Source organism: Ailuropoda melanoleuca, chromosome 11 (genome assembly GCF_002007445.2).
Source record: "Ailuropoda melanoleuca isolate Jingjing chromosome 11, ASM200744v2, whole genome shotgun sequence".
Lineage (NCBI taxonomy): Eukaryota > Metazoa > Chordata > Mammalia > Carnivora > Ursidae > Ailuropoda > Ailuropoda melanoleuca.
In genome coordinates this window covers 52,987,439-53,001,324 of record NC_048228.1, presented here as the reverse complement: position 1 = coordinate 53,001,324, position 13,886 = coordinate 52,987,439, and the positions used below count along the sequence as shown (strand labels likewise).

At 42.3% G+C, this 13,886-nt stretch overlaps 1 protein-coding gene across 1 annotated transcript; it reads left to right on the top strand.

The window, feature by feature from the left end:
* Positions 1–819: 819 nt before the first annotated feature.
* On the top strand, positions 820–1,837 carry LOC100484936 (platelet factor 4-like). The gene is made up of 3 exons (XM_002919143.4): positions 820–1,027; positions 1,307–1,436; positions 1,606–1,837. Exons 1-3 carry the CDS (start codon positions 835–837, stop codon positions 1,691–1,693), a joined length of 411 nt encoding a protein of 136 aa, XP_002919189.1. The 5' UTR covers positions 820–834; the 3' UTR covers positions 1,694–1,837.
* Positions 1,838–13,886: the final 12,049 nt, after the last annotated feature.

Here is a 13,886-nt window from a genome sequence, read left to right as displayed (position 1 = left end):
TCCACTCCCAGATGCTCTGTGTCCTCCTGAGAGCATCGCTGCTTCGGCCCACAGATCAGCCTGCCTACAACTGGCCCTGGGCCAGGTCACAGCAAGCTCTGGGAAATGTGGCCTGGAAACTCTGCTTCTTCACCTCATTTCTGGGCCCGGCTGTGTGGAGAAACATCTAGGCACCGAGTTTTTACAGAAAGAATGCGTTCAAATATTACTTTTACAGTTTTCCTCAGAGGAAGAGGGTAGCTGAGGATAACAGACTTTGCTCCCTGGAGTATACTGGATGAAGGCTTCTAGGGCGGGAGAGATGCAGACACAGAGGCAGGCTTCCACGTTCTGGTGAAACTCAAAACTGAGTCATCACCTAAAGACTTTTTCAACTTTTTACCAGCAAGAAAACAATTACTAAGGACACACCTTGAACACCCACAGCCACCCAATGCAACTGATAATCTGTAACTGGTAATCTGTAGGAAAGAGAGGTGGGAGTTTGCAGTGCTTGGAAAGTTGGGAGTTGGGAAGAAACAGAAACTGTCTTCGGTCTGAAGGTACCAGCCTGTAAACTGCAACATGGTGACCCCAGAGAAGCCTACAGTGACACATTAATAGAGGTGACATATGACATACACCTAAGGTTCAAGTGTTGTTTCTAACTGCACCCACGTGCGCCAATATGCATTCAGCTTGGGGTTGGGGATCCTGCTCTCACCTCCCAGCCAAGATAGCTGACTTCGGGCTTTTTTTCCCCCTCCTAATCTTGGCTGGCCAGAGCCTAGCTCTTCCCAGCAGTGTCTCCGCTTCCCCATCCTCCAGCCCAAACTTCCGGACCCTGGGGATAAAATGGGCCTGGGGAGCTGGGAGCCACTGGCCTGCGAAGTCCCAGCCCCGACTGCCCTTGCACTCTGGGCTTCAGCTGGAAAGCTGCTGGACATGAATGTGGGAGAGGGTTCCGGTGCCCCCAGCCCCTGGCTGGGCCCCCGCCTGCTGCTCCTGGGGCTGCTGCTCCTGCCGGCTGCGCTCTCGCTCCCCACAGGTGAGAGCTGAAGTAAGGCGCTGGGGGGACAGGGGAAGCAGAGAGAGAGTCGGGGAACTCCTAGGGCTGGGGCGGAATCTTTCATCTTTTGAGTTCCGTCTAGGTGTGCGGGCCCGGTGCACTTTACCACCCAGTCAACAACGCTTCTCTGGGGGAGGCATGATTTGTGGGGGAGGAGGTGAAAGCCAAACGCAATGAGAAAGATCCCGAAGGTAAGTCTGGTGGTTCACGGAGTCACCATTCTCTCCTCCACTGCCCTCTCCCCGACCCAACCCCCAGCGGACCTGGAAGGAGGAGAGGAGGACCTGCGCTGCGTGTGTATGAAGACCACCCCCCTACTCCGTCCCAAGGACGTCAGCAGCCTGGAAGTGATCGGTGTCTCGGGCCACTGCCCCACCCCCCAGATGATGTGAGTCCTGCCACTTGCTTCTTGGCGCCCGCCCACCCTCGGCCTCCTCTGCCCCCTTCTGCGCCTCGGCGCCCCCCTTCACCCCGCCCCTCCGCACCCCCTTCACCCCGCGTCTAATCCCACGTTCCAGTCCAACCCCTGAAAGGCGTGTCTCTTCTTTCCCTGGCAGAGCTTCGCTGAATAATGGGAGGAAAATATGCCTGGACCCGAATGCTCGCCTGTATAAGAAAATAATCAGGAAGCTTTTGAAGAGCTAGTTACTAGCTGCCTGACTCTGTACCTTTTCGACAGAGCATGATTTTGTTTTTGTTTTTTCATTTGCAACCCAACTGTGGAAAAATCTTCTGGTGCTTTTATTATCCTTCAAATTCTAAATAAATAAAATAAATCGACTTGTGGTATAGTCAAACTCTTTCTTAATAGAGCAAAGAAATAGCGTCCACATATCACAGTTTCATTTTTAAGAAATCTCCAGAATTTTAAGCAAAAATATATTTGAAGCAAAGTTTGGCTTAATAAAGACTGCCTTCACTGGATGTTATGCCTTCATGGATACATATTTGCATATTTCCATAACGGCCCTACTTCATTTATTTACGTATTAATGTTATAATTAGCTTTGCCAGTAAATATTAATCACACTTAAACGTCATTGGCTTTTTAAGTCAGAGAAAGACAATTATCATATGGTTTCACTCATGTGGAGTATAAGAAACAGGGCAGAGGATCATAGAGGAAGGGAAGGAAAATTGAACGGGAAGAAATCAGAGAGGGAGACAAACCCTGAGAGACTCTTGACTCCGGGAAACCAACTGAGGGTTGCTGGAAGGGAGTGGGTGGTGGGATGAGGTAATTGGGGATGGGCATTAAAGAGGGCACGTGATGTGATGAGCACTGGGTGTCATACGCAGCTGAGAAGTTGTTTAACGCTACATCTGAAACTCATAATGTACTATATGATGGCTAATTGAATTTAAATTTAAAAAGGTAAAAAAAAGTTACTGGCTTTTTAAAATCAATCAATCAATCAATCAGATTCTGCTTTTATCCCCTTAAGATTAATACTCTACCCTAGTATTAGAAAAATTAATAAAAATGAAACTAAGATTCTCCACTGCTTAAGAGAAATATGTGTATACTTTCCAGAGAATTACATTCAAATATTTTACTCTTTATTGGTGCTTTGATAACTTTGACATTTCACGAAGATGAAATGTTAGAAAACAGTTCTTATACACACATTACTCCCTTTAGTGAATCCCACATTTGGCAAACCTACAGAATTGGCTCTTATTACATTCCATTTATATACCATGAGTGTTGCTCTAAGCCTGCAAATGTTTTGAATGGATTTTTTTTTTCCCTTGGTAGTCTCACGTTCAGTAACACTTTATTTGCAGTCGACCGCCATTCCATGAATCCCTTAACATTGGAGAAATCAAGACTGTATGTTAAACAGCTGTGGAAAGTAGGAGAGGCTCAAGGTTGTACTTTCATTCATGATTCAGGAAGACACTACTATATTTTGGGGAGAAAGGAGGGTGCGGCAAGATGGGCACGTTAGTTACCTATTGCTTCTGTAACAAAGTACCATGAACGCCATGGCTTCAACAACACAGATTTGTTATCTTCCGGTCTGGAAGTCACAAGTCCAAAATGGTCCAAAATGGTCCAAAATGGGGCTTACGGGCTAAACTCAGGGTATCCTCAGAGCTGCATTTCTTCTGCGGGCTCTAGGGGAGAATCTGTCCCTTGTCTTTCTTAGCTTCTAGAGGCCATCTGCCGTCCTGGGCTGGTGGTTCCTTCCTCCATCTCCAAACTACATCACTCCAACCTCTGTTTCTGTTGTCATATTTCTTCTCTCTTCTCTGACACTTCTTCTTCTTATACCCTGTCTGTCTCTAAAAAAAAAAAAAAAAAAAAAAAAAAAAAAAAAAAAAAGGACCCTTTGTGAGGCTGTTGGGCCCCTTGGATAGTCCAGGACAATCTTCTCATCTCAAGATCCTTAACACATCTGGAAAGCCCTTCTTTTTTCTTTTTGTCTTGCCATGTAAGGTAACATTTTCACAAGTTCCAGGGCTTAGGGGATGGAATTTCCGGGAAAGGGTGGCACTACTCAGCCTCCCGTTGTGGGCAAGGAAGTAGAATGTGGTTGAGGTAGGAGAACATTACAGAGCCTTGCTCATGATTTCAGGTCATTTCAACCTAATGCCGCCGTAGGGAGAGGTAGGATTGCCCTGCTGAGGGAAAACGGAGACTGGAACAGTTCATTCTCCTTGGGGGCAGCAGAGGGCCTCTGAGAGGACAAACTATTTAAATAAATGCTATTTATAGAGGCTTTTGAAGTACCAATGTATTATCTAAATTTCCACACCCACTTTGCATGATGGGTAATATTATTCCCATTGCAGAGTTGAGGTAAGTCTCAGAAAGGTTCAGGAACCTCCCAAACCCACAGCTGGGTAGAGGTCGAGCAGATACATCTGACCCCAACTCCCTACAGGCTCCCTTGCACACAGGCCGTGGGCCTGTTCGCTCATTCTTCAGAGAGGAACTGTCCAATGGACAGCCCTTGGAGGTGGACTAGGAATGAGTGGAGGGGGGGGTGGCAAAGGGAAGAATGGAACAGCTGCAAGATGAAAAATGAGTAGAAAGATGTAAGTCCATTAACTCCTCAGCACTACTGCAGGGCAGTTTATCATTCTGCAGAGCTGAAGGGTCTATGGGGAGCAAACAATGGTCTTCCAACTAGTTTTCATCCATTTGATGTTTTTCACCTTCAGTCCGCCATATGAAGGTCACCTGAATTATCTTTCCAAAATACAGATACTTCCTTGCCTAAACCTTCAAGGTCCAAAATCCTTAGCATGGCGCCCACTGCCAGGCCACACCTACTTTCCCTCTGCGCCTGAGCCCTCTCATCGGTGAAGTGAGAGTAGTAAGAACATCTACTCCATCGGTGGCCATGAGGACTTGAGTAGAAGATGTAGGTGAAACGCTTAGCGTCCTCCTGCCAAGGCTGTGCTTAAGAACTAGCACCATAGGGGCGCCTGGGTGGCTCAGTCATTAAGCATCTGCCTTTGGCTCAGGGCGTGATCCGGGCGTTCTGGGATCGAGCCCCATATCAGCTCCTCCACTGGGAGCCTGCTTCTTCCTCTCCCACTCCCCCTGCTTGTGTTCCCTCTCTCGCTGGCTGCCTCTCTATCTCTGTCAAATAAATAAATAAACTCTTAAAAAAAAAAAAAAGAATTAGCAACCAAAATCATTACTGCTGCTCTCAATATTGCTGTCAGTACCCCAGCCCAGCCAGTCCGGAGGGCCGACTAAGACATTTAACAGAGTGACTCTTGGTGGGAAGTAGCAAAATATTGGTGCAATAGGAATAAAAGTTCCTTAAATCGTATGAACTTTGGGAGAGAAAACATTGGAAGTGGAGTGTGGGTGGTAAGATTGTTTTTTTCTTTGCTTATTTTCCTTTTATGGCCCTCTTCAAACAACCTACTTAGTTAGAGTCCATAATCTAGGTGTGACTCAAATAGCCCAAGCGCATTTTTCAAAAAGACCCATACCGGTGCTTTGCAAACCCTTCCTTCAAAATTGCCAGAGAAGACTTTGAAGAGGCCGCCTTTATCAGCAATGGCATTGGGAGAAAGATTTCCTGCCAGGGGAAAGCCCAAATCAGACAGCAACTTGCTGCAGCTTCCTACTCTTGGAACATTTATGGAGTGATAAAGTTTGAATGTACTTACATTTTTTTTTTCCTGCAGAAAATGTCCACAACCTAGGCACTTACTGCATAGTCATGGGCCTTATCGACAAAACCAAACCACCAAAGGGTAGTGGAAGTCATTCTGCATTTTTCTAAGTATTGCTTTTTTTCCCCTTGGAAGGCCTTTGTGGTAAAAACAGTTTCCTCTTTACTGCATAGATCATTGAGGGTTTGGTGGGCTTAAAAGATACATTCAAGTGTTTTCTTATTGTAAAAGGCAAGGAACGCATGCTCATTATGAATAACATTGAAAACACAGTGGAAAGTATAAGGAAAAATTTTAAACGACTGTAATTTTGCCTCTCAAAAATATTGTTTTTTCAAAATATTAGTTATTGGATATTGGCTGTAAGGTGAACTGCTAATTTTCAATAAATTATCACTGTAATTACAGGAAATTAAAGGAAACAGTAATTACTTCATTGTTAGGGGGCATTCCCATCCCCATTTTACAGGTAAGAAGCCAAGTCCTGGGATAATAAAATAAGTTTTTCCTTGGTCAGAGAAAGAGTGTCAAACTCAGGTGATCAAACATTCACTTGGACATTTATAGGTATTCACAGTGTGTGTGTTCATGTATTTATGCACACCCCCAGGACAATTTCACAATACAAACTTACACTTGTTTTGTTCAGTGTGCTTCGATATTTTATTTTCTACACTACCCTACATTTCCACTTTTTAGAAAAAAAAGAGTGGCCACAAGCCTGTGAAGTATTTCATGACCCATTAATAGATCATAACTTATAGTTTTAAAACATGGCTGTAGTTCTTTGATTAAAGATTCAAGTTTTAACATTTCCTGTTGGAGGTCATGCTCTATTTAGTGCTTCTCAGGAAACTCGGAGAGTCGATAGGGACAGGATGCTCAGAACCAGCTGGATAGTTAAGTCTCCTTGCCTGTGGTCTGTTTTCAATCTCAATCTGCAGGCCCGACTTGGGGTTGGAGTCTTTGGGAATCCCATGAAGAGCCAACTTTTGAGGGGAAGATATAACACCAAACAGGGACTTGTCTGCACTGTTGAGATTCTCCGTTTTTTTCAGCTGGGGGCTCCCACTTACACGTTATACTCACCGCCATTCAGTTTCCTCCACGCACATCCTGTCTGGGCCCTAATGTAAATTGAATCAAGGGCAGAAACCGTTGCTTTCTAGGGGTGCTTGGAAAAAGTAAACATATTCAGTACATTCGCTTGGTGGTTTTATAGCCATTTCTTCTGCACTTACAGTTCTTCTCCTCATCCCTGGAGTAGCTGGCTTTAGCCCATGGCTTTTGGATAAGGCAATCTTGGGTTACAGAGTTTTTTCACTCTGTGTGACCTGAGTTTCCTAGTTTCCTCATCTGAAAAACCAGGGCAGTAAAATTCACCTCACAGCTTGCTGGAACAGGGCAAATCTCACTTAGAACAGGACCCAGCATGGGTCTGACTCAGAATTGGAAAGTAATGACTGAAAGTCACTTTTCTTCTCTTTCTTTGGGAGTTTTGCCCCATAAAAGCACATATCATTTCCTGACAATAATGGCCAACCACATCCTTGAGTTAATAAGTGAGAATTCAGAACACAGCTGACAAGCCAGAACTTTCCCTGCACAGAGCCACAACTCCAAGCTGGAGTGCAGATAACTGTAGTAGTCACCCCTTTCTGCAGTTTTGTGTTCCTTGGTTGCAATTGCCTGCCATCAACCATGGTCTGAAAACTCTGAAAGCAGATGGTCCTACTTCTGACTTAGCATGAGAAGGCTCATAGTAGCCTAATGCTACGGCACAACGTGTATGCCATTCACCTCACTTCGTCTCATTATGTAGCCTTTTTATCCTCTCACATCATCACAAGAAGTAGGATAAGTATAATACGGTATTTTGAGAGAAAGACCACATTCTGATAGCTTCTATTACAGCATATTATTACAATTACTCTATTTTGTTGTTGTTGTTGTTGTTAATCTCTTACTGTGCCTAATCTATAAGGTAAACTTCGTCACAGTTATGTATGTGTAAGCAAAAGCATAGTACATATACGGTTCAGTACTATCTGCCATTTCAGGCATCTACTGAAGGTCTTAGGACATATCCTTGGTGGTTAAGGGGGGCGCTACTGTGGTTAAGAAAGAAGCTTAACGCGACAGATACAAGTTGTATTTTCCATTCATGGTAGCAACTAAAAGAAAATCAAATAACTAAACCACAATGTTTATCACCCAGGTCATCTATAAAATATTCAGGAGACCTGGTGAGTGGAAGCCTGGCATAACTGTTTATCTAGTAAAGAAAACAAGGACAAGAAATAAACTTTGGATGTAACCTTGTGAAATATTTATGTCGTTGCTAAGGCAGACCCATGGGAATTATGCTATTATGAGGCAGTGCTGTGATGAGAGGTAGGAAATCTTGAAGGCGGAGTAGTCATCAAGCAGAGCTGGGGCAGTCAGCTCTTACTTATCAGCTGTGTTGGAGAATTGGTGAGTTATTTTTGCAATAATCCTAGGGATGAAGACAAGATCAATTGGGGAAAAAGGGAATAAAGCAGTGTATATCTATCTTCAACGGGACAATGATTAGACTGCACTGTGATTATTTATCGGTTTCTTCCTTTAGATCAGGGAATAAGGGTCTTGCCTCTTCTGTCCATTCCCACTTCCACAAAATGTCTAACAGAGTGTGTGCTAAATAAATGCTGGTTGATATTTTTTAACTACATGAAGGGAAGTAGTAACGCAGTTAGTACCATAATGCAATGGTGCAGTTGGGGGCTGGACAAAGCACCTTGTCAACAGAAAGTGGGCTGAGCATTAAAAACTCTGTTTTCCCACACCTGACTTTGTTAGGCTCAGAGATTTCACCCAATTATTCACAGACGTTATAACACATTCACACCATTTACTCTATCGATGATTTGTATGACTTTTTAGTTAGAGTCACTTCTATAACTATTAAGGAATCTGCTAAGAGTTCCCCTCATCTGTCCATCCACACCCTTCCATCGCACATACATGTTATAATACGTACTCATTAAACATGATTTGACTGCAGATACTCACGTTTGATATGCAACATACACATATGCAAAGTACAACCAACCAAGCCGTCCTTTCTCCACTTCCACCGTAACTGCCACCATATCTATTTGGGTCTCGTATTTCCTTAATGTCCTCAACTACTTCATCAATGTCAATCAGTAAACTAGCTCAGAGCCACCACTTTGAAAGAAGTATCATTCAGAATCCTCTGCCTCCAAGATTACCTGAGTATATGGACAGAGTCTAGAAGGCAAAAATATAAACAAAACATTTCCGGCCAAAAAATTGGGAGATAATGAGTATTGGAAAATACTGTGGACAGCATGCTCAATATCTAGTTTTTGTGATGCTCAACATTTCCTAGTTGAAATCTGTATCTTTATGCTATGCATTTTCTTTTGTGGTTTATATATTCATCTTTGACTTCCTAAATTTGGTTCCCATAATATGATCAGGTCATAAGGGTGTAGTCATCTCCAAAACAGCTTTCTTATGTGAGTATTTCTAAGAAAAGTTTTCTCATTTCCTTATTCTTTTGCAATTTTGGCAATCCTGTATTTCTTCCTGTTACACTATATGATCATGTTGCCACTGATTTAGTGAGTAGAAAGTTCAGGAAACAATTTTAAGAAAATGGAGATAAAAGGCAATTTATAAAACATTTTATTTTATTTTTTTAAAGATTTTTATTTATTTATTTGACAGAGATAGAGACAGCCAGCGAGAGAGGGAACACAAGCAGGGGGAGTGGGAGAGGAAGAAGCAGGCTCATAGTGGAGGAACCATAATGCTGGGATCACGCCCTGAGCCGAAGGCAGATGCTTAACCGCTGTGCCACCCAGGCACCCCTATAAAATATTTTAAAAACCAATAAATCTAAAAAAAAAAAAAAGGCTGACACAAACTAACATATCAAATGGTTCTCAGTGTTAACTGAATGATTTTAAGTATTTGTGGACTGATTATATCATCAGATGATCACGCCAACAACAGAAAATTAAATGATCTTCCATTGCAGAAGAAAGCAGACAGGCTAAATAAATTTATGTTAGAAACTGAACTTTATCCAATTTCGTATTTTCTACTATAGCTATCACTGTGCCTTACACACATAGATGAACCAAAAAATATATGGGGTAAATAGCTATTATCCATTCCCTTCCTGCCCAGATCTTGTACCTTTAATTAGATGGACCCACCCATATACCATGAGGCAGATGGTCCATAAAGGTCAAACATACTACTCCAGTTCCATTTGTGGCAGTCAACCTGGACTGCCTTTGCTTAATTCCTGACATTGTTTGGGTGCCCTGGGTTTGAATATATTTGTAGCTTGTACTTGTGTTCTTCGGACCTGTTGGCCATGGCCTCAGAACTTTCTAAAGACTTTGGTTCAGGCTCATTTCTCTGGCTCCTCAGATACAATACTCTTCCTCAGCTCTTTAACTGTAATTCAAATTCTGGTTTATCTGCATTCACCTATGTCCCCAGACAGGTTTCACTCAGATGCTGAGTGGCCAAAATAGGGAAACGTAAGGAAATCTGGGCTGTTGCTAATCCTTCAAGGATGATTTCCTTCCTGACCTCAGGACACATTGGTTACATACAACAGTGGCCTGGAACCATTTATTCATGCATTATCTCAACAAACATTTGTTGAATGCTCTGTATGGAGGACACTCATACTGGAGATGGGTATGCAAAGAGAAATGAGATATGATAGCTTCTTTTCAGAGTGGGAGTGTGTAAACCAGTGGTTCCCAACAACAGGATCTGTAACTAAGGGCCAACTCTTGCTGTGAACTTTCTGAAGGAAGTGGCATTTGAAATGGCCCATGAGCCATGGAGGCCAGGCCATGCCTATCTGGCTGTTCTATCTCTCTGCACTACCTGCTTCAATGGTAAACTCCAACTTAAAAAATAAACTGCTTATTTTTGTAGTCGTGTCATACCACACTGCTTTCAGCTCCCATGCCTTTGTTTATTTGGTCCTCCTTTTCTGGACTGGGTTCCCTACCCACTCACCTTAGATAGCACCTTCCTCCAGAATATTTTCTCTGATAGCTCCCACCCTTTCAAGAAAGGAAATCAGATGCCCCTCTCCTCTAAGTGTCTATAAAGATCTGTGCATTGGGGCACCTGGGTGGCTCAGTCGGCTGAGAGATCGAGCCCTGCCTCGGGCTCCGCACTTGGTGCAGAATCTGCTTGAGATTCTCTGTCTCCCTCTCCCTCTGCCCCTCCTCCTGCTCTCCCTCTCTCTCTCAAAATAAATAAATAAAATCTTAAATTAATAAAAAAAAAAAAACCTCCATGCATTGTTAAGTATCATGGACCTCCAGACAACTCCATATATTTTTTTTCTTACTCCTATAGATTGTGAGTTTGGTAGTGACAGAAAATGTCTTTTCCCTCTGTGTAGCCTAATTTATTTCTTAGCTTGTAAGTAGTAGATAAATGTTGAAGGAAAAATGAATAAGTGGGTTAGAACTAGAGTGAATAGAGCTATTTGTGTTGGCAAGTTATCTCCAGCAGAAATGTGGAAGATGAATGGTGAGTCACCATACAGGCAGATTGATTTGAGGAAATGTTCCCAAGGTTGGGACTGGAGAGCTGGGAAGAGTGAAAGAGAGTGTAGACATCTGAGGTTCAGTCCTCTTGGGGATCCTGTGAGAAGTCATGCAGAATATCTGCCTAAAACATGACAGAGGAGGAAATAGTTATCATTGCCTCCTCTTCCTTATTGGAAAGAGATTTTCCATGGCACTGACAGAGAAGCTTTGGGGCAGGAAGTCACCTGGTGCGGCCTGGGTGAGGACGTGTAAGTTTACACCTGCTTGCCCTTGGTTGCTGCAGCCATGACCAGGGCAAAGCAGTGAGCCTGGAGGGTGTGAACATCCTGGATTTTATTAATTGTCAATTCTAAAAGATTTATAATAATTATAGGGAGCAAATGGAATTTAACCACCAAAGCATCCCTTTTAAAGGCTCTTCCATTTCCTTAAGAGTCATTGCTTATACTGGTTTCAAGAATGTGTATACAAACTTGGTGTTTAGGGGCGCCTGGGTGGCTCAGTTCGTTGGGTGACTGCCTTTGGCTCAGGTCATGATCCCCGAGTCCCAGGATGGAGTATCCCTCTGACCCTCTCGCCTCTCAGGCTCTCTCTCTTTCTCTCAAATAAATAAATACAATCTTAAAAAAAAAAAAAACCACTTGGTGTTTAACTCTTGCAGAAGTAATTGGCTTGGAGAGGCACATGTTCAAACAAGAGAATGGACTTGTTTACTGTAGTAGGCTACAGAGCCCTGTGCTTATAAACATTTCTGCATTTTGGTTGAGAAAGATTTCATGGATTTAAGTGGCACATTAAAGAAAAAATAACAACAAGAAGCCTTTCCTTTTTACTTCATTTCCAAAAACAAGTGAAGTCATTTCTGGAAGTTAAATTCTACACAATGTGCGAGTGTTAACTGCTTCTTAACATGCTTCACTGACTCCCATTTTTTGGCAGCTTGTGGACAAATTGGAGTTCTGATCTCCCTGAACACCCTCATTTACGTCAGTTTGGGGTTGGGTCTGGAGATCTTGACAGCAAACGCTTTCTGTTTTTCTTTAATTACATGAAATTGAGAGATTTGTACAGCATGATTAGTGCTGAAGTCAAACTCTTTAAGCCTATAAAACATGACGAAGTGTCCACACCGGAACGGCGGATATTTCAGATTTTCATATCTGAGCAAATATGAACTCAACACAAATTCATTTTTTCCCCCCTAGGAAGCTACCGGTAAAGCATGCACATCTACGGATTTCATTTGGGTGATATTCTAAATGGATTTAGAAAGAGCAACTTTTTAAAAAAAACCTTTTTATTTTGAAGTCATTTTAAATCGACAAAATTTGTAAAAGTAATAGTTTCCTGTACTCTTCACTCAGTTTCCCCTTTTGCAAACACTTTACCTTAACAGGGTACCCTTGCCAAAGCAAAGAAACCCACACTGGCACATTCTTATTAATGAACTCCACACTCTCCTGGATTTCACCAGGTTTTCCATTCACTGTCCTCATTCTGGTCCAGACCCAACTCAGGATACCACACTGCAGTTCGTCGTCGCCTCTCTTACTTCCCTCTGAACTATGACCGTTTCTGAGTCTTTCCTTATTTTTCATGACCTTGACATTTTTTGAAGAGCTCTCGTCAACGATTTGATATTCCTCAATTTAGGTTTTGAAGGGTGTTTTTTCATGGTTAGACTAGAGTTATGAACTTTTGGGGAAAATGCCAAAGAGCTGAAGTGTCCCTTCCATCACATTATATCAGGAGGCACATGATATCTGCTGAACACCACATTACACCATTAACCTTCATCCCCTCGTTAAGGGGATGTTTGCCAGATTTCTGCGTGGTCAAGTGCCTCGTTTCTCAGAACTGGACAATTTAAGACAATATAACAAGTCCTATGAATGAGTTAGAACAGAAGAGTTGTGCTGCAGAGTGAAACAAACCATGCAGACACATGATCATTTTGCTGTGTTGTGTTTTAGAAAAAGTAAAATTGAACTATTCAGCTAGGGGAATAACAAACTGTTTTTTAATTTTTAAAAACGTTGATTATTTTTACTTATTATTTATTTTTAGAGAGAGTGAGTGCTTGGGGCAGGGGGAGGGGAAGAGGCAGAGGCAGAGGGAGGAAAGAATCTTACGCTGGCTCCACACACTGCACAGAGCCTGACACGGGGCTTGATCTCACCATCCTGAGATCATGACCTGAGCCGAAATCAAGAGTCCGATGCTTAACCGACTGAGCCACTCAGGTGCCCGAACAAAACAGCTTTTTTTTTTTTTTTAATCACTCCTATCTAGAAATTCTTAACCATGTATCACAGAGCATCTTTATCATAGCATAATGGCTAAAAGCCACTTTCTCTGAGTTTGAGTCCCAGGCTCAACATCCCGTGATCTTGTGAAAGTCACTTCACCTCTCTTCACCTTAGTTTCTATATTTGTAAACTTAAAGCCCCATAAAGATGACTTTAGAGTCCCCTATCTACTTCACAGGGTTGTTTGGAAGACTGAATGAGTCAATATTTGTAAAACTCTGAGAAGAACACCTGTAATTTGCACAAAATAAACATGCTGTGTCTTGGGGTGGGTGCGGGGGCTTAGTAATTTGCCCATGGTATGTGGCAACTAAATAAAGGAAGTGGCTTGTTTCATATTTACTCAAAATCCTGTAAACCCTTCTTTGTTAGCTACTATGTGTGTTGAAGAAAACAGCAAATTTTCAGTGATTTTCTTGAAGTTTATTCCGTAGAACAAAGAAAAGAGAGATTATAGAAAAAATAATCTCTTCATGCCTTTCCGATTCTATAAACTTCATAAAACGAGGCTGTTTTACATGTACAAGTAAAGAACAAAGCAATACATCTTTGAAGTTTTAAAGAATATTTTTGGGTTTCTGAGCCAGTTTCCCATCAAATCCCAGAAAACAATTTATAATGAGAGGAGAAGCACAAAGACTCAATTATTCATAAGCTCGTCACATATTGACAACTTTTTTCTCACTTCTTACTGCTTAACACAAATTTTAATCTTTTAATCTTTTAATTTCTCTCTCAGGATCATACTGATTAAGGCTAGAATGCCTTTACAGGTAGGCATTC